The 22,075-nt window shown below is 40.1% G+C and overlaps 1 protein-coding gene across 1 annotated transcript in view; it reads right to left on the reverse strand.

Annotated features, from left to right (window-relative positions):
• Positions 1–22,075, reverse strand: part of CACHD1 (cache domain containing 1) — a 211,788-nt gene that overhangs the window by 122,163 nt on the left and 67,550 nt on the right. The window contains exon 2 of the mRNA XM_047085076.1: positions 1,973–2,035. Within this exon, the coding sequence (XP_046941032.1) occupies positions 1,973–2,035 (63 nt within the window). The remainder of the gene's footprint in view (positions 1–1,972; positions 2,036–22,075) is intronic.

Raw genomic sequence — 22,075 nt, forward strand, 5'->3', positions numbered from 1 at the left:
AAGCACCAAAGCTAAGATCCCTGGTTCAGTTTCTTTAAAATGTTATCAAGTGGCCTTTGGTCTCCCAAAAAGTTCCCTCAGACATGGTTTGTGTAGAAATCTTTCCCCCCTAAAAACCCTTTTCAATGTCATGACCTTAAAAAGCACTTTTCAGTTTGCTGGAATAAAAACAAGACCGGAATGATAAAGATAAGACTTGATAGAGCAAACCACATTATATTCACTGTAACGTAGCGTCATTAGTTTTTAAAAATATCTAATGCTAAGAAAAAGAATACGTACAGAAGTGCTTACATCCTCTGAATTTAACCTGCAGAAACCAATAAAACATTTTAATGTCTAAACACAGGAAATGCTGAACTTCAAGATTAAACCACAGTAATTTATTATAAATAAATAACTATCCCATAAATAAGTTTACTCTAATGACACAAGGCTTTTTCCTCTTGCCTGGTGCTTCTAAAGTGATCAAGTCAAGCTGTTTTCCATGAAGAAAATAAAGGCAGCATCTCAGAGAGTTTGAATTATTATGTGTTTTACTATAGTTGTCTTTTTAGTCTATGGAAGCACTCTGCTACACTTTGGTTTTTAGCTTGGTCGTGTTTTTTACTTAAGTTTCCAACCTCGCTTCAAATTACCAGTTGACCGTCGCATAGTGTAATGAAGTTGGTGGATTAGTTGAAATTAAAACCCAGAATCCTCTTTACCACCCTTCTTTTCAAGCACAGATCAATTATTTATGACCAAGTTCACCAACACTATGTTTTAATTTACGAAGCAGTCCATTTGAAGGCAGCTATAAATAAAGTAAATAGAATCTGGCCTCAGAACTTTTTGACCCCACACAGCATTGAAAGGAGATGGAAGGAAAGAAGCAAAGGAAGAAATACAAGAGGAGGAAAGAAAAATAAAAGAACAAAAGAGACCAATATCCACCAAGATCCAGCTGCATCTATGCCAGAATCTTCCACAGAAAAGATTTCATTTATTCTCCACTGACCTGACATTACTTCACTTAATTCTCACTAGCTCATAAAGCAGAAACTGTATTCCCCTTATGTAAGACCAAGAAACTATAGATCAAAAAGGCTAAATTGCTTACTGGGGGTCATGGAATCAGTAAGAAAACCAGAATTTGACCTGGGTTATCGGTGTGATTCCAGCACCTGGGCACTTCTTCTATCAGATGAAACAATTTCTACTATTTCTAAATATGAGTAGTTCAGGAATTTTCAAAATAATGAAAATATATTTAAAAAAATTTTTTTAATGTTTATTTTTGAGCGAGAAACAGAGCATGAGCAGAGGATGGCGGGGGGGGGGGAGGGAGGGAGGGGGGAGGGAGAGAGGGAGAGAGAGAGAAAGGAGAGAGAGAATTCGAAGCAGGCACCAGGCCCTGAACTCTCAGCACAGAACCCGACACGGGGCTCCAACTCACAAACCACAAGATCATGACCTGAGCCAAAGTCGGACGCCCAACCGTCGGAGCCACACAGGTGCCCCATGATTTTTTTTTTTTAATGTTTATTTTTGAAAGAGAGAGAGGAGAGAGCAAGCGAACATGGGGGAAGGGCAGAGACAGAGGGAGACACAGAAACTGAAGCAGGCCTCCGGGGCTCTGAGCTGTCAGCACAGAGCCCAATGCAGGGCTCGAACCCACAAACCGTGAGATATGACCTGAGCCGAGGTCAGATGCTTAACCAACTGAGTCACCCAGGTGCTCCGAAACAATGAAAATGAATTACATAATATTTCCAAAGTATAACCCAAATAGCAAAACACCATCCATAGAACCATTTTTTCAACTACCTGTAAGAACTGTGAGTGTAAGTTTGGCACCGTTATGCTTTAAGACGTATACGAAATCACATGGAAAACAGCTGGAACCTCACAAGGAAATGGCCTGCAGAGACTACTGAAGCCGTAACCAGAAGCAAGACAAAGAGAATGTCCAGTCCTAATAATCTCTTACCTGCTGTACTTCACTTTCTCCATTTGAGATTTTCTCAGTGTAAACAAAGGAGTTGAATATCCGCTGCAACAGAAAGAAAACAAACAAACATTAGTTCTTCTAAAGACAGCCATTTTCTTTTTCTTTTTAATTTTATTTATATCCAAGTTAGTTAACATATAGCCTAATAATGGTTTCAGGAATAGAACTTAGTGATACAACACTTACATACAACACCCGGTGGTCATCCCAGCAAGTGCCCTCCTTAATGTCCATTCCCCCTGCCCCCATCTCCCTCCATCAACTCTCGATTTGTTCTTGTTATTTAAGAGTCTGTAATTGTTTGCCTCCCTATCATCTTTTTCCTTCCTTTCCCCTATGTTCATCTGTTTTGTTTCTTAAATTCCACATTAAAGACAGCCATTTTCTAATGACAGTGTGTGTGCACATGAATAATTTGTTTACAAAACAGAATCAAGCAGAAAAAAATTAATTAAAATAGTTATTTTACACAAAGAAATCCAAATATCAGTCAAAGTCAATCACACTTACATGAGCAATACCCAGGCACTTCCGTAGTGAAATAAACCAGATGTTACACTATACTTTTCATTTTCAAAAATACATTTAATTATAGATTTCCGGAGCCCATGCCATTTTATCCAAGTGGTATAATCTGACAAAGTTGTGTTTCTCATTTGAATTCTGCACTCCCTGAATGCTGTAATTGTTTACAGACACTAAACTCTAACGCAATAAAGCTCTTTAAAAGGGATTCTTTCCATATCTTCTCATGTCCCTGGGTCCCACCAGTACCTACCCAATATTATCTATCACCTTCGTTACCCAAGCACCCCCTTGGGAGGGTAACATAATAGGGCTTGCCAAATATGTGCAGCCTTAAGATCCAGTTCTTACATGCCAGGAAATGGGACAGCCGTGCCAGGACACTAGTCCAAACTATGACATACAAGCACACACGCTCTTCCACTGCTCTCTGCCTAGCTAGTACCCACCCCCTCCATACATGGCCTGTGTTTAAAACCTCTCTGCAGACTTAGGACTTTACCAGACCCTACCCATTACTGAGCAATCACTAGAGATTAATATATAACAAACTGAAGAAATTAGAATCCAAGATACGTATCTGTTAGAGGCGCAAAAAAAAAAAAAAAAAAAAAAAAAAAGCAGCAGGCTCCTCATTTATCCTAAAACTTTAAAGATACCATTGAACTCTCCAGATGAGTAAGGAGTCAGACCTGGAGATATTAGCCAAAATTTCTCTTTTTCCTTTCTATCCTACAGCTAAGGGTTTGTCAGCATCTGGGACAGCTTCCCAGACAGCCTAACACACCTGCATGGTTGTGGTGAGGAAGACAAGTGCCAAGTTTACCAAGTGCTGTGCAAAAGAGGAAAGATAAGGTGCTGGGGAAGGGGGGGAGGGAAGGATTGTGACCGAATGGGATGGAATTACAGTCTGCAAATGTCTAATTATGAATTATCATAATTTTACCAGGCACTACTCATTCATTCAACAGATTTCTCTTTTCTCTTTCTTCCCTAAAAACGTCTCTATTGATAGGAAAGTTCTACTAGGTAATGAATGCTTACTATAGGCAGACACTATTCTAAGCATGTTATATCTATTTACTTATTTGAATCTCATAAAACACCTTTGTGATGAGCACTATTATTATCTCCATTACACAGAGAAAAGCAGGTTTGTTGCGTGTCTAATGCAATGCACATATTGTACCTTATATGTGCATCCTATTTAATCTTTATAAGAAAATTCCTGCAGCTTTAAAGATGAAAAACTAACACGCTGGGAGGTTAAATAGCTTACCCAGAGTCCCTTGGCAAGGCTGGAATTTGAACCCAGGCAGAGTGACTCGAGATCTGGTGCTCCTAACTCTATGATCTCTTGAGAATTTGCCACATGGTTGCCTGACATATATTAAAAAACACTTCTGTCAGGAGCTGGTACCCAAATATATGTACCTTACATGCAATTCCATAACTCAAAAGGCTCTACAAATCAGAAGTTTCACATAACACCTTTGTTAGCAAAATATGACATGACCGGATTTTACTTGGGAGTAAATACTAACCCCAACCAATGGGTACTTATAGTCTTTATTAAGCCTCTTAGTGCGAATGTTCGTTCATTAATTTTGATGCAGATATCTTAATGCATCTGATTACTGGGTTCTGTTAGAGACCTCACTGGCGGTGTTTTATCATGAAGGGGCATTAGTATTCTGAACCCTAAGATCCCGTTTTGGGAAAGGGATTAGAAACTTGTTAACCTCATTCCTACAACCTGAAGTTCTGTTTTCTGATTGCAACAGAAATTATTAGTTTAATAGATTATAACATTTTTAGAAGCTGAGTCTGTGTCACTGCCATCTACTTTCCCAGACCATCTTCCGTATTTTTATGCAATTTGATTTTCAAAACCTACCCAGCACCATGAGAACATTGACTAAAAATGAACACAATTCATGTTGTGTCTCCAGATCTCGATGAGTGTCGCCAGTTGTCTTATTTCTGGCTGTGATCTTCCAGTTGAGACCTTATGTGGCCTGTCCGGAAAGGTGCCCCCCGTCCAAAAGGTGACTGATGGAAGAACACACGAGACAGCCCTGGGAAGCACACCACATCCGCCCACCAACGACCAAACCTAATGAAGAATAAGATCATATCCTTCTCTTTTTTTTTTTTTTTGGTTAAAATAAAAATTCCTCACTTGTAAAAAGGCATATATGTTGGGAAGTGTTCACAAGGCTGTGTTTCCGTCCCTGCTTCACTCATTTAGCATTTTAACAATTATCGATAATGATCGCAAATGCTTTCATACAGATCTTTTTATGCCATAGAAGCATTTTTATATTCTCTGCACTTAACTGCTGGATAGATAAAAGAAAATTTAAAAAGCAAGAAAGATGTTTTAGATATGAACAGCACTAATTCTGTAGACTACCTACTTTATACAACCCTCTAACCTGCAGAAAGTGAAATCACCTGCAAGGGTAATAGTTTGGGGCTATCACCAAAGCCAACAATTTTTGCCCCTCTTTTCCCCCAAGCAGGGGAGGGATGGTAGAGGCCAAAAGGACCTGGGCAAGGAACTTACGACTCAACAGGTCAGCCAGCCATGTCTGGTGCAAGGTTAAAAGTTTGGACTTGTGTGTGTGCACAAGATCTCAAGGTACAGAGTAAGTTTTCACTACTCTGTAGGTCAAGTTCTAGCTTAAAATGCAGGGCCTGCTAAGCCAAGCTCTCAAAGGCTTAGGCTTAGTTCTTTTATAGTTTACCATTTCACATAAAGGATCACATTTGATCTCCACAGTAACCCTATGTGGCAGACAGGGCAAGGATGTGAATCCAAATTTTACAGACTGAAAGCTACAGCTCAAACATTAGAAAATGTTATCACAGGTTAAAAAAGAAAAAAAAAATCTAGTGCTGAGGTCTGAACCCAGGGCTTGTGTTAAAAACAAGCATTGATTTTAGTGAAGCTATGAAATTTGTTCCCATCACCTTTTCTTCAGAATAATCTAGGAATCCTATACTTGCATGTAGAAAAAATGAGTATTGGGGATTTTTTCCTACCATTTTAAGCAGGATATAATGTGCTGGAATAACAATACATGTATCTAATTATCTGATGTCTGTCTATACACACACACACACAAAAACCAGTGAGTGGAGTAACTAAGAGTCCCAGCCAAAGGTTTGTTTGGTTACATGAAGTTGTGGAAGGAAGAGAATACAAAGTTGAGTTTCTTGATTGTTACAGGCACTTGAAAAATGAAAATGAAGTTGTCTTAAACCATGAAAATGGTGAGCAACCCTAACAGGTCAGATTGCCTGGTGCTCTTGGATGATTTGCTCACTGTAACAGGGTTAGGGTACGGCTGGGCGGGGTGGACATTCTGTCCTCTGTTTCCAAGGTATCTCCCAATTCCCTGGAGAACAATTCCAGAAATCTGAACTCTTAATTTGAGCACAACCTGGAGGGAGTCTGAAGAAACTCCCCCCAGTGTACAAATCTCTGGAAGGAAAGGCAAAGATGCTGCCTGCCTCTGCCCATTACGCTTTCTCATTCTCAGATATTGTAAGTAAAAACGGGTTTTACTGTAAGGTGAAAAGATCATTAAAAACGGGTGAGGAGTTTTAAAAAGTTATTTTAAGTAAAAATATTTCACTGAATCCTCTTTATCAATTTACTTCCACAATCAAAAGAAAACAAGATACCTCATTTTTATGCTCATGAGAACAGAATACTCTGGACAAAAATGACCTTTCTCTCATTAATACACACTTTGGCAAGCTAGCAGTATCTTCTAGACTTAATTAGATGCATATCCCATGACCCAGCATTTCCCATCTTTGGCATACACTGAGGAGAAATGTGTTCATATATTTATCAAAAGAGAAGCAGAAGAATGCTCATTGCAGTACTACTCATGAGAGCTCCAACCTGGAAAATATCCAAATGCCTATCAGCACCAGAACAAACTGTGGTGTGTTCACACTATGAAATGTTCAGCGATAGCAACGAACACACAACTGCAAACATGCATCGACATGGTGATACTCACAAACATAATATTAAGTGAAAGCAGCCAAACACTACAATGCGAAGTGTACAATTCTATTTACGGCAAATTCAAAACCAAGCAAAGCTCATCTATCTTGTCAGAAGTCAGGATAGTGGTTATCCTTTGTGGGAGAACGAACAGAACAGGGCACGAAGATGGCTTCTCGGATGCTGCAATATTCCATTTCTTGATCCGGGTGCCTGTTATAAGGATGTATTCACTTTTATGAGAATTCATCAGGCACCTCTGTGTACTTTTCTGTATGTATGTTATACTAAAATAAATTTAAACATACATTCTAGGCAGTCTCTTTAAAATAACCCTAGTCAAATGTTTTCCTACGTTTTCAAAATTATTTATGCATAGAAAAGGGAAAAGAATCTATTAACTGGATAGAATACTATAAATACTCAAAAATCTATACCCAATCAGTAATCTAGATGAAATTGGGACTGTACCAAGTAGAATCACCTAGTAATTCACAGATAAGGTCTCCGATGAGCCTTCCCTGAGGCTACATATTAATTGCTCCCTCATATTCTAAGTATGTAACATTACTCAGTTCTTGAGCTTCCCATCCAGTGGCACTGTACTAACTTGAATTTTTAGCAAGAAAAAAAAAAGGTGTCTTTATGGGAGTTTCATCCAGCCTGCATATTCTAAACTTACAACACAATTTAATCAAATCTCCTCTTTGCATATTCTGTTCTTTTATTTCCTAAAGCACTGCCTTCCTCCTCCTCCCCCAGAGAGGAAGTTCAACTCATGAAGTTAGAAATGAAAGAGTCATGTAACAATTGAATACAACTCCCCCTACCTCTACTGTAAGAGAAGGAAAAATATCCCGGGATGGGCACGCGTGTGCGTCTATGTCCCCCCCTACCTCTTAAGGGTTGCACCTCAGTCATTCTCTGTCCCCACTCCACCTACTCCTATCTGCCACCTCTTTCGGTCCCAAATGTATTTAATTGAGCCTGCTTAACAGATGGCAAGAGAACCTGCTTTGCTGGAACAGGAACAATTACATGAGTGTTTAATAAGATGGTCAGTCCAGACAGTTGGTTCCACCTTCACGCCTCCAACAGCTCTGCCAAATCTTAACTAGATATTTAAATGAATGGTATAGCACAACAGCACAGTGAAGAAATGAATACCTCTACAAGCCTAATGAAATTCTGTTGTCTCCCCTCCCCGATCTTTGCTAAGAAAACGCAGAACTGAGTTTTTATTCACAGGCTTATTCTCTTGATGTTTACAGGTCTCTGTTGCAAGCCAATTTGGCTGACAGTTAACTAATAACTTCATTCAGCTCTGGATCTCTTCCTAGGATTCTAGGAATTGTGGCCAAAGGGGAGGAAAATATAGATTACCACCATTATGTCAAGAAGCTGACCAACATTAGTCATTAAAAGACAAAGTGCTGTCGTTACAACAAACTCCAACAATCTCTGGGCAGGGAGTTAACAGCAACCAAATTTAAGTGTTACAGGAAAAAAAAAACCCAAAAAACAAAAAACATACAATGACTTTATTTTCCCCTACGCACACCTCATGCATAATCTTTCAGTAGGCTTTTAAGGGATCCCTCCTGCCCAGATTAGACATTGTCTGATTTTTACCAGATTGTTTAGCCTCACATTGTTAAACATATGGAAGGTCCAGAAAAATGACCTTATCTGTGGAAGCTCATCATTCTTCATTTTGAAATCATGAATCGGGTGCTACAAATCTTGGTCATTTTCTCAAATCTCTAAACTTGCTCATTCTGGATATAAGTGGCTCAAGAAAATAGTTTTCCAAGAGTACTGAAAAGGTTTCCGCTAAAAAGCACAATAAAAAATAACCTAGAGGCACTTGGCTGGCTTAGTAGGTTGAGCATCTGACTTCGGCTCAGGTCATGATCTCATGGGTTGTGAGTTCAAACCCCGCATTGGGCTCTGTGTGGCCAGCTGGGAGCCTGGAGCCTACTTTAGATTCTTTGTCTCCCTCTTTCTCTACCCCTCCCCCCACTTGCACTTTGTCTCTCTCTCTCTCTCTCTCTCTCTCAAAAATAAACATTAAATTTTTTTTTCAAATATACAAGTATTGTTCTAATTACATGTGTTGGGGGTGGGGGTATATTACATATAATTATGTTGTCATATTATCAAGGGCCCAGAATGGATTCAGGTGCTTTACAACATATTTCATTTAATACTTACAACAACCCTTCATATAAGTTACTATGTACTCATTTTACAGAGGAGGAAACTGAGCTTCTGACACTCTAACTTGTCCACAATTGAACATTACTAAGAAAGTGGCCAAGTCTAGATGTTAAATTTGCCTTACCCTAAAGTTTATGTATTGTCTTCTAAGTAAATACCATTTTTTTTTTTAATGGTTATTTGTGAAAGAGAGAACGCAAGCAGGGGAATGGCAGAGAGGGAAGGGGATAGAGAATCTGAAGCAGGCTCTGTACTGAGAGTAGCGATCCCGATGCGGGGCTCAAACTCATGAACCATGAGACAGTGACCTGCACCTAAGTCGGACCCTCAGCCAACTGAGCCACCCAGGTGCCCCTACGTAAATACCATCTTAATAGAGAAAAGTTATTCAAAATCTAGAAAGTGCCCAAAATAGGAATAGGGCTTCCCTGTGAATATTGAATCTAGAATAGATCTTCTTTCCTCCCCACCCCACTCCCATCTCAAAATGGAGCATGTTTCCTTTATAATGGATAAGGACGAACATTCTTCAGAGTAACCACACTCATGAAAAGGGGCATACATTCAGTTACAACTAAACTCCACAAAAAACTAGATCACTACCCTGAGAGCTTTCACTGAAAAAAATAAATACAAGGGCTTATGCTTGATCCTCACCATAAAAATCAGATCCTGAACACCACAGTGACTTGGAAGAAACAGGGCTATTCCCATTTCATGACAAAGGGCAGTGCGTAGGAAATGAAAAGCATGGCAGAGGAAGAGGCGGGGACTGGGAATTTAAAACTAATCAGCACACAACAGACAACCCTGTGCAAATGGTACACTGGGTACACATTTCCCAGCCCAACAGATTTCCTTATTTTAAGGTTGTATATATAAAAAATGATAACAGCTACCACTTACTATCTGTCTGGCACTAGGTACTTTTCACATATATTAACTCACTTAACCTCATGAACGTGAAAAGGCATTTCAATAGACTGCACTAGGGGCGCCTGGGTGGCTCAGTCAGTTGAGCATCTGGCCCTCGATTTTGGCTTAGGTGGTGATCTCAGGGTCATAGGATTGAGCCCTGCATCTGGCTCTGTGCTGAGCATGAGGCCTACTTGGGATCCCTGACCCCACCTACCGCCACTTCTCTCTCTGCCCCTCATCCACTCTCACTCAAAAAAAAAAAAAAAAAAAAAAAAAAGCACTAAAAACATTATGAATTTATTTCACATGCTATCTTGATATTCTATCATTACTCTATTGTTAATCTGTTAAGAATATTTTCTGAATGATAGTAATTCCATGACAGTTGGAGGTACAGGGGGAGCAAAATTACCTGTATCAAACTGAAGTCCTAGCTCATTCTTAACAGCTTCCCACTGATGGTAATCTCTCCCTTCTCTGACCTTCTGCAGCAAAGACTCTACGCAACTATTTAAAGAATACGTTCACTGTCGAAAATTTGAAAATTTGCAAAGGAAGAAGAAGGGAAAAAAATCCATTGTCTGACTACTCAGTAAAAACTACTATTTACATTTTACTTTATTCTCTTCTACTCTTTTGGATTTCTAGGTTCTAACTTTGTTGTAAATTTTTGATAATTGGTCCATGCCATGATTTCTTAGCACAGGGCATTTTACCTAGTGAGCATGAATAAGCATTTGCTTATCCATTAATCTAGGCCTTAAATCATTCGGATGATTTTGGTTGCTTACTCAACCAGCTAGAATGAATGAATGAATGTTTAAAAATTTAAACAAGGAGGAAGGTATCCTTCCAAGATAAAATATGTTCCTCTTCTCTCAACAATCTATTAACAGAGTCTCCCTCGCCCCATCTCTGTTTTTCCTTCTTTGTCTTCTTTGGGCTCTAAATACACACACACACAGCCGTTTGCATACTTCAGGATCAGGGTCGGAAAAGAACTCAAATTATCAATTTCTTAGTCTGATGCCATTTAACTTAACACCCTTCAAGCCAACATGAGCTCTGAATAGTAAAAAGCATGTGGGAAAGTCACAAGTCAGTGACAAGTGTCACCTTTACAAAGAGCTGCCTGTTTTGGTCAACTCTATCCCTCAAAAGAAATTACAGGGGAAAAGGAACAGCCTGTAGTCTGATTTAGCAGGGAAAATCTAAAGCAATAATGTTAGCAAGCAAAATTCCTGGTCTTGATCACTTGATTTCCTGTTGGAGCATTCAAAACCAAAAGAGTGGCTAAGTAAATATGAACCCAGAGAACAAAGACAGGCAAAAGAAGCCGGAAACACTTCCCCCTAAATACAATAAAACTTCTGAAGGGTTACTGGAGTTTTGTTGTTATTTGTTGTTGTTTTGGCTTTCAAAGAGACTAAGAGAGAAAAAGGCAAGCAAATGAGTTCCACATGTTGGAAAGACTCAGCCTTTAGCCAATGTAACTTGATTATAAGTAATATTCATGACAATGCATGGCAACCTCTCAGAAGCAGAAAGTTGAGTTGCCCAAACGCTTTGTAGATGGTGCCAAATTTCCACTCCCCTGCTTCCACTCTTCGAACTCCTAATTCCTCCACTCTCCACCTCCTAGATCTCCATTAAGCCTTTTACTTTTTTGTTTCACCTTGAAAGAAAAAAGAGGGGTTATGTAGTGGCCGTGCATTTATTCTTGGGAGCTGGTGGCACTTTAAGGGTATAGCTTCAATATTCAAGCGTTCTGCGTGTGCACAAACCCATTCAAATGCGCAGGTCTTTAGGAATCCAGCCCTCAAGGACAAAGGGAACTGGAAACACTGAAATGCTTAACCTTCCAGACCTAAGCAAAGATGTTTAATTAATAACACAATCAGTCATGTCCTTTCTGAAGGTGTCAGACACCATGTAAGACGTGGCCCCATACTCTCGAGGAGCTCACTCTCTGATCAGAAGGAGAAATTAAAAATAAAGAGTGGTCAACAATGCAACACAGACTTGGTGTGAATTTTGTGTTTGCCATAGGCCCAAGGTGCTGGAGTGGGGGGGGTTTACGGGAGACAGACTCCAAAGAGACGGGGCTTGAGGTTGAGAGCTTGGGTGAGAGCATTTCAGAGCATTCACAGAGAAGGCCTGGCACATAGTACGAAGTACGTGGGGCCAGGCAAGTGTTCTACAAGCTGGGGATGCAAGAATGAGTATAACAGACAAAATCCCTGCCCACGTAGACCCTACATTCTAGGTCCCTTGGCTTCAAGATAATCTTTCTGAAGAGCTTACTAACCACTGGCCCCATATACTTGGAAATGCAGTGTCCAAAGATAAAGACATTACTTCTTTCCCAGAAAAGCTCGTATTCTAAAGAGGGACTCTGAAATCAGTAATTATGATACAAAGACAGTTTCACAAGGGGAGCTTTGGGAAATAAAACTGAACTAAATGGAACAGGAATGATAGGGCTAGACTATGGAGGTTTTTCAAGCCAGAAAGAAAAGTTGGATTTTATGCATACGGTAGGCACTTAGTAAATAGTTTTTGAGTGAGTAAATGAATAAATGTATGTTGGCCAAGAAATAAAGAGCTGCTAAAAGGATTTTTAGCTGGGAAGTGACAATGATGAAATAGGTGATTTAAGAATGTTTATATTCCACGTGCTCAGAGCCATGCACCCACTTTCCTAACTTCTCACAAAGGCAAAAAATCTAGGCCATTTAGAAACCAGTTATTATCCCAAGGGCCTGTGACAATCCTAAGAGCCAAATGAACTGGATCATCTAGCATGACACTTGAGGGACCGTGACCTGAAGTTTCCCATGTGTCTTATCTCCTCCGTAAAGTTATAAAAATCCTCCGAGGGACAGTTTTATTCAATTGTGCAATCCCAATAGCACTTACAACAGAGCAATATTAAGGAAGGAGACTGAAAAATACTTGTTTAAAAAAATAATTTAAAAATAACTTAGTGCAAAACAACTGCTGGGGTTTAAAGCACAGTTGCAGTGTTACATCCTGAGATGAAGACGAGTTTTCGACATTTCAAACTACGCCACCATGGAGGCCATTTGGGCTGTCTCTCGCATAAGATGTTCACTGCTATCCTATCCAAATAAAGAGAATTTTCATAAATGCAATTCTGGCAAAGTCTTATTTGAAAGTGATACTTTTTCAGTACAATCATTAAGCATGGGAACTGTAAATTGAAATATCACAAAACCCGAGTAATTAATAACATCAAACTGCAGCTCTGTACAAACTAGTTCTATGGCAGGGGTGGGGGGGGGTGGTGAGTCATTTAGCCTCCCTAGGTCTAGTGTTCCTCACCTAGAAAATGGAAAACTGAGTTGGATTATAGAAAACTCACTGATCCTAAAATTTCTATTCTACTATTGTGCTAGAATTTTACTGAAATACCAATTTGAGAAGCAACTAATGCTAGGTATTTCTGCCATATGGATGGATGTTTCAAGAAAACTACATTTGCTGAGATCTGAATTGCTAAATATATAAATATAAACAAACATATATATATATATGAACAAACCTATCTCTGAAACTTGCTACAGGAGGAGTAGCCAAGTAGTCAAAGGATTTTTTTTTTAAGATGAAAATTTCAATAGACAAAACCAATCTTGAGAATGGTGAGTTTAAATGTGGATGTTTAAGACATGAATCAAAGCAGTTAGCCTTTTCAGAATAGATGTGATGCTAATATGATTACATAAATGTCTCCCAGGTCCAACTGCCTGTATCGTTTTTCAGGCTCTCCCAGCAAGGGTGCCTGTCACGCATATCGAATACCATGGTAACAACCCTAGCCTGTGAAGGCTCCCGCACCACATGCCAGGATTCTCAATAATTATTAACTAACATTTTGATGAATGATGGCTCTCTGGGCTCAGATTCACAATGTAATTTTAATGAATAAATAAATGCTGGTTAGAAATGTTCTTCAAATTTTAGGGCTACAAAAATAGTGAGAGGGGAATAAAAAAAAAACACCAAAAATCCTGTTACCAAATGGGTGGTCTCAGAGTTTAGATTTGTCCCCATTTGCTAAGCTGTAAGAAGGAGGTAATAGTAATAGCTACCTCACAGGGGGTTTGTGAGGTTCAATGCAGATATAGCACTTATTCCATGCATACAATAACAGCTCAATAAATGGTAACTTTTTAAAATCCTCCAAAAGGAACAATTATTCCCAGGAATAATGAGTCATTTGAGGGGCACCCGGGTGGCTCAGTTGGTTAAGTGTCCAATTCTTGACTTTGGCTCAAGTCGTGATCTCACGGTTCACGAGTTCAAGCCCCCATCAGGCTCCATGCTGACAGCGCGGAGTCTGGGTGGGATTCTCTCCTTCTCTCTCTCTGCCCCTCTCCTACTCGTTCTCGCTCTCAAAATAAATAAACTTAAAAAAAAAAAAGTCATTTGAGATCACCCACATCCCTATCCCAACGTCAGAAACTCTCCTACATCAGTTTTTTTGAAGCCTTATATTAAGACAAATTTAAAAGTCCCTATTTCCAGGAAATGTCTTTCACATTAGCTTGCAGTGCCTTTACAAGGTTGGCTCCCAGGCTCAACCTACTGGTTTCCTCAGATTGCTTTATGAATCCACATGCAAGAAGGGTCCTTGGGAAAATGACTTTTCCCCTTGATTACTGATGGTACCACCTAATGGGGTACACACCCGAGGGGCTGCAGGAGAGGAAGAAATGTACGAATTGGCTCTACCTTCAACAGAATCCAAGGGCTCACCCGAGACACCTTCCCAGGCCTACCCCAGAAGCAAAAACAATTAAATCCCCTTTAGTGCTATCACTGAACTTTTGTATTATATTGCAGGTAATTGTTTATAGGCACTGGTAGTGACCTCACAGGAGGCCCATGCTCACCTGGAGAGGAATGTGGGGGTGAAGGTATGGGCTGTGGAATCATCCAGACCTCAACTCTCTCAGCTGCATGACCAGCACAAGTTATTTAAACTTTCTGGGCCTTTTCCTCATGGAAATTTAAGCGACCTACCTCCAATCCTGCAGGGACAGGACAGATTGATAATCAGCACCTCCTAGGTGTGCTGTTAGAATTAAATGGGACAGTGTCTGGCATGGTGTTTTTGCCCAATTAAGCATAAGCTGGTGGGAAAATTGTCCCTAAATATCCAGCATAATCACCAATCGATGTCCAATAAATGCTTACTGAGTAAATAAAAAAAAAAAAAATGGATACAACTCACTCATTTGACAGAAGAGGAAACTAAGTCTCAAGGAAGTCATGTGATAGGTCGCCAAAGAGGGATAGGACACTTTGGATACTGGCTTCTCCTAGTTTGCAGTCTGCTGCTATTACATTTTTAATATGCTGATTTCTCATGTAATTTTAAAAATCTGGCTGTACTGCATATGTAACTAAAACACTAAACCCGACTTAGTTACCCCAAAATGCCAGTTGGAACAGGAAGGAAAAATATGTTACCGAAAACTACTGAACAAGGACAAAACCAGAACATCACATTATTCTCCCCAAGTAAATATTTAATTTGGATTCAGTTCCTGGAAGGGAGCATGGTATAGTGGAAAGAGTATGGGATCTGGAAGCAAGAAGGTCAGACTCTGCTCCACTACTTACTGTGGGGTTGGAGGCAGGTTGCTTGAAGTGTCCAGAGCCTCAATTTCCCCCTACCTAAAAAAGGGTGTTGGAATATCTACCTTGGGCAGAGACTGCTAATAGTTAATAAGATTTCTTTTATGGGAGGGTGAAAATGTTCCAAAATTCGATTATGCTGATGGATGCACAACTCTGGAAATATTCTAAAAACCACGTAATTGTACACTTTAAATGGGTGACATTACGGAACGCAAACTTATCTCACTAGTATCTGCCTCATCGTCAGAGCTACAAAGACTTACTATCTATGTGAGGGATGCGACAGCACATAGCAGGTGCTCCATATTACATAGATTGAATTCCCATCACTGGAGTAGCGGTTATCCAACTTGAGAGGCACAACACAAATCCTGGTTTGCTTGTTATGAAATGCAGGTTCCTAGGCCCCACCTCCATAGATAAGGAGTCCACAGACCCAAGGGAGGCAAGTGTGAGGATCCTTGAGGTAGTTCTCATGGAGACGGCCTACTAATCACTGGGAAGTTCTACACCAGGGAAGCTTTCAGAACACAATACCTCTACTCTCTCTCTCTCTGAAATGTCAGCATGGTCTCTCTATACTGAATTTCTGTATAAACCCAAATTTCTGTGGAGTGTACTTTAAAGTATGATCTAGCTAAAAGAAATGTCTGTAAAAGAAGGAAAAACAGGGAGGGAGATGGAGAGAGAAATACCCACTACTGCTGGCCTCTTAAATGGGGACCGGGAGGGCATATTCCAAATCTTCAGACTATACAGCTGCTCTCCACCTGCAGTCACCACGTTCAGGATTAGAGATGAAGCAGCTTTGGATGGGGCTTCCCGAGGGGACAGGAGGAAGAAAAGCAGGAAAGCACTTTGATTTGTACCACCTCTGCCTTACCCCCACTCTGACAGGTATGTGAGTATCCTTGTTTTATAAAAGAGGAACTAAGGTTTGCCAGGACCAAGCAGTTTCCTCCAAAGTCACACATCCAACCCACAGCACAATGGAGCTGATCTTCCTACAACTCTGGACTTCCCTAGAGGCTAGGGTTCAAATCTGGGACTGAGGTCTCTCAGTCCCCCAAACTTCTGCGGCAGTGAATAAGCTTCCTTTGTCCTAGCTTTAGCCTCCTTCAGCTAAGTGTTCTGGAAATGCTCACCCTCCCCTCGTGGCCCAACTTCATTTTCTGTTTAGTGAACACAGACTCTGGATTGACTCTGAGGCAGGCTCTAGAAGCCTTAGTATTAAGACTGTCCTATCCTAAAAGCTCCCAATGCCAGGGAGAAAAGGGAAGAAGAAGCAGAAGTTGTGGGTAGTGGCCAGCAGGAAGAAGGGACATCTGACCCAATGTGAGACAAAGTTACCTGGAGCCTCGGTCCCAGCAGGAGTTATTAAAGCCTCATATGCAGAGCAGGGGAGATAGCAGGAAGGTTGGTAGTTTTGCTTGCTTTTGATCCGGGATTCACATTTGCCAATAGCCCCTCACCTGCACTTTTGATTTTCTCTACTAATGAGACTTTGTACAAAGTCACAGAGACGAAATGAAAGAGGGGAAAAACGTATCCTATAACTCTCAACTATATTTCATGAATAGATCACACCATGCATGGATAGTATTCTCTAATGCTTTAAAAAACAAATATGGTGACTGGCTTACAAATGGCATGGTTAGACTGCATTCTTGAGCCAAGAGTTAATTTGCTAAATAAAACTATTTAACATAGAACAGTGCAGGTAACTATTTGCCAATTCTTCATTTATTAATACACAGCTTCAAACCTAGAGGCAGGGTAGATGGTGCTGTATCAAGGGTCCAAGAGTTAGTTTGTGGAGCCTGGCTAACTAAGTATTTGCATTATTTTTCAGTGGCTGCAAAGCCTCAGAACTCCGACTTCGCAGACTCAAGTAATTGCCTCCCCCCCTCCAACCCGCCATATTCACCTCTTATTGACACCCTGCCTCTCTCTACAAGACACTGATAATAGAAACAAATCCTCTTCCTGTTACCTTCTGAAGCTGCTGTCTTAACCCTCCTCCTTCTGACACAGCCTTTCAAAGTAAAAATAATAAGCCTCCTTTATAGAGGAGGAATCAGAGCTAGTGAGTGGCAGGGCAAGATCTGAACTCAGACACATTTGACTTCAAGTCCAAGGCTCTTACCACTTGCAGGTCCAAACTCTCCAGCTGATTACCGATCAACTCAGAGTAAAAGCCCACCTCCATATCCTATGTCATGCATGCCCTTGACTGCTCTCCTGCCCTCTTCCTGCCTCAATCTGCTCCAGATGCACTGGCCTCCAGGCTGCTACTCAGACTGGCTGAGCACTTTTCAGCCATAGGTCCTTTGCATTTCCTGTTCCCTGTGCCTTGGCATGGACTTGCTCCCTCCTTGCTCAAATGCCATTTTATACAAAATAGCAATCCAGTGTCCCTTCTCATATCTGACATGTCCTAGACTTTATTTAGGCCTTGCTGTCTGTCCCTCCATTTTGGTATGTATGACACATGAGCAAGACTGTTTTGTTCCAACGGTGCCCCCAGTACCTAGCACCACCCAATTAACGAACACACGAAAGAGGCACTAACTCATGGTATATATGCCATGCAAGAAACACCCTACTGGGAATTCTTAGAATCCTTCAAAAAGGCTTTTTCCGGGGCGCCTGGGTGGCTCAGTCGGTTAAGCGGCTGACTTCGGCTCAGGTCATGATCTCTCGGTCCATGAGTTCGAGCCCCGCGTCAGGCTCTGTGCTGACAGCTCAGAGCCTGGAGCCTGTTTCGGATTCTGTGTCTCCCTCTCTCCAACCCTCCCCTGTTCATGCTCTGTCTCTCCCTGTCTCAAAAATCAATAAATTAAAAAAAAAAAAAAAAAGGCTTCTTCCCCTGCCTAGAACATACTTTGCCTCTAGTTTTCCTGCTAAGTGCACCATTAAGGCTCTTTGGAAAGTCTTTTCTGATTTTTCTGCAGTGCGGATATCGCACTACTGTAACAGAATGCACTGCAATTTGTTTACATATCTACCTCCTACGTCCGCTACCTTGTGAGTTTCTAGAAGACAAAGACCGATTCTTATCTTTGAATTCTCAGTACGTAATAGGCACATCCTTGTTGACTACATGGTATAAAAGCTACCTTCTAATATGCTCTGCAGAAGTGGTCAGTATTTAGGTTGGCAGAAGAGTCTGGTATTAACCAGAACCATGACATGAAAGATTTTCCAGCCACAGAAATAGTATCATCAACCAAATCAGTCCATGTACAAACATACTAAGCCTGTACTGGTGTAGCAAACATTTTTTCTACGTTTGAGCAACAAAGAGACATCAGTGGGTAATAAGCAAATTAATAAGCGGAAATGCATTCTAAACACATTTCTAGAGATAGGAGTTCTGCCAGAGTTTATGTGCATGTTGGCCTTGTTTACCTTCCCCAAATAAGTTTCGGGCAGCCTTCTTTGTAACTGTTCTAGTCTGTCCCTCTCTCATGCCTGCATGTGCACACATACCTACGAGACTTTTTGTACCCTGTATATACACTCACATTTACCCTAGTCACTAATGAAAGCAAATGGACAGAAGGCAGAGATATTCACTAGGCATCTCAAGTCCTGGGACTCTGTTCATGACAAATTAAATGTCTGCCTGGATTCCTCCCTTCCCAATCTCTTTAACCCTAATTAAGAATTGGAAGAATCCATAAACACTATGAAAATGCAGGCAGGTGAACATTTTGCTTAATGTCAGCAGAATTGCATCAGACTGCAGTGAACTAGAGTCCCCACAGCTGTCTGATTTTTGGAGCTTGGGAGGATTTCCTTTTAAAGGGTTTTGGGGTGGCATTAAATAAGGGTGCTTTTCGCTTTGTCCACAATGCATTAATACCAAGTTTAAGGAATGAAGCCAGTGGAGAAACATTCCATGTGATGAACAGACTTGCTCTACATTACAGAAATAGTTCAATGTGATATACAATTAACTGCCAATAAGATTTCCTCAGACCATTTTTTTAAACGAAATTCCTCCTAGAGAATAAGGCTCAAGGAAAAAATGTTTTATTTCATTCTTCCTCCTTTAAAAAAAAAAAAAAGGGTGTAATATTGACACACATCTGAGCTCATTCTTGCCCAATTAACTGTTCAAGGAAAGAGATGACCCATTAACAGTATTGGGGAAAAACCTAGTACTACTCTTTGACTTAACCAGCTAAATAAAACTAAAAGGTATGTCTCAATATTTTCACTCTTTAAACGTGGTCTTTCCCTAATTAACTCTTCCCCCTACATGTATACATATGGACTTTTAAGATCTTGTCAATGACTTTGATTGTTCAAATGTCCTTTCTTAAAGCTAAGTTTTCCCATATCATTTCAAAGTTGCTAGCCTTTGGGGTGCCTGAGTGGCTCAGTAGGTTAAGCATCCCACTTTGGCTCAGGTCATGATCTTGCGGTTCGTGAGTTCAAGCCCCATGTCGGGCTCTGTGCTGACAGCTCAGAGCCTGGAACCTGTTTCAGATTCTGTGTCTCCCTCTCTCTCTGCCCCTCCCCCCCCCCTTCACGCTCTCTCAAAAATGTGTAGATTTTTTAAAAATTAAAAAAAAAAAAAACCACACACACACATTGCTAGTCTTCAACCTCTAGGAAGGAAGGTTGAGATTCATTGTGGAGGTAAGATGGGGAAAAAATCGAATGGCCCCAGGAAATGCTAAATTGTTCAGCTGCCAGAAGCACAGAAGCACCCCCAGTTCTTCCAATTAAACTACAGGGTAAAATGCTGAGTGCAATTTTAAGTTCAAAAGTAAGATTCTGTGCTATCAGATCCTGACTACAAAGGATACCCGAATCTTTTCCTGCCAGGCACTGTGCTACTTCAGGGGACACCAAATGACCCTAATTATAGAATCATATCAATGTTAGTCTCAAAGGCATCTTTTTCTCTTTCTGTTTTTACTCTAGCCCATCTTTATCAATCATAGACAACAAGATGAAAAAGATGATTGGGGTAAAATCATGGAGGATATAGAAGCAAGGCTGGGAAGTTACAAGTATGAGGGACCCTTTGAAGCAATGTTCTAGAGCAGAGAAATAAACTGATCTGATACAGACCTGAAGTAGGATAATTTGGCAGCGACAGAAGACCCATTATTAGCCAAGTAACACATAAGATACTGTTGAACATGAAGATTAGGGTCAAAGGCTGTTGTGGATTCAAATCCCAGCTCTGCCAATTAGTAGCTGAGTAGCCCAGAGCACATTACTTAACTCCAAGACTCCCCTCTGCCCACAACTTCTACCTTATAGGACTATTGTTAGTATTAATAAGATATTCCTTTATCTCAGTACTACAGTAGCCAATGTATGTAACTACTCAATAAACGACTTTTGTTGTTGCTATTGTAATAAACCCAAAAAAGGGGGGGGGGATGGAAGGTCTACAGCTGAAAGAAAGGGACGGTTACAGGGGCATTTCTGATCTCTCAGTTGTTAATTGGTTGTGAGGGTATTGATAGATGTATGAAAAATGCCTAAGAAGTTTGAAAGCCGGGTAATTACAATTCTAGCAATGATAGAGTCCATTTTCACGGCATTAGTTTTACCTAGTCAAAACGAAAAAAAAATAGGTAAGAGAGGGGCAATGTTCCCTACAGTTACTACAAAGGCAGAAAAAGATAAAAGCAAAGTTCTGAAAGTACCCCCATTCTTCTCAAGCAGATGGGGTACAGGCATTAATAAGCCATTTCTGTTACAAAAGGGGTTTCTTAAAAAAAAATCATGGAATTAAAAACATTTTTTGGAAATACATGAAACTCATACTCTTATGAAAACAAGCACCAACACTATAGATTCATGAATTCAAATCCCATTTTCCCAATTCAAAACTGATACCTGGGACAGCATGCAACCAGAATAGGATATAACCCAATGAAAGGGAGGAATATGGTGAGAAAATATAAGTAAAATTTCCGTTTTTAAATGTCAGATGTCAGCACTGTAGAACCATTTCCTTTCCATGCCATTAAATTAGGGGCATCCATCACTTCTTTTAGAATTTTTTTTAAGCAAAAATACAGATTAGATTAGAAATACCAAGGGCAACAAAATTATTTTTGAATACCAGTAATGATAACGCTTCTTTAGAAATCCCACAAAAATTGTTTAAAGTACTCTAAATCTCATGACTCTACAAAAGTAAAGCACTAGTGTTACCAAAGCAATAAACCTAGGAAAATTTTTTTCCAACAAAGGCATTTTCTCTGGTCAGTTTACGTTACTCTTAGCTTTAAACAAAAAATTACAAGGGAATAAAGTGATCAGCCTCCAGAGACAAAACTAGTAGTTTATCCAAAGTAAATCTCTGCGATGCTATTATTCAGAAGGATCCCATTTATATTAACTTCATTATGTGGGATGTCCCCATGCTGATCAAACATATAATGTCATCTTCATTAAACATAATTAAGATTCCCTAGGCAGAGACACTTGAAATGAGGGGAAATCTCAATTTTTTATACCACTGCAAGGTTTTCTAAAACTCATTCATATTTAATTTTTAAGGATGCTTTGCAGCACATTAAATATTTAACAGTCAGAGGAATTTCAAACCAGAATGCTAAATGTCAACCTACTCCTCCAAAATACTTCTTATTTCATTTGCAGTAAATTAGCTGGACCTCCCTTCAGAAACAGGAAAGGAATAAAAAAAAAAAAAAAAAAGGTCTTCAAACTTAACTCACATTAGACAA

This window comes from Lynx rufus, unplaced genomic scaffold, assembly GCF_022079265.1.
Source record: "Lynx rufus isolate CCGP_SWC_20201006 ecotype Redwood Valley unplaced genomic scaffold, mLynRuf1.p SCAF_2, whole genome shotgun sequence".
NCBI lineage: Eukaryota > Metazoa > Chordata > Mammalia > Carnivora > Felidae > Lynx > Lynx rufus.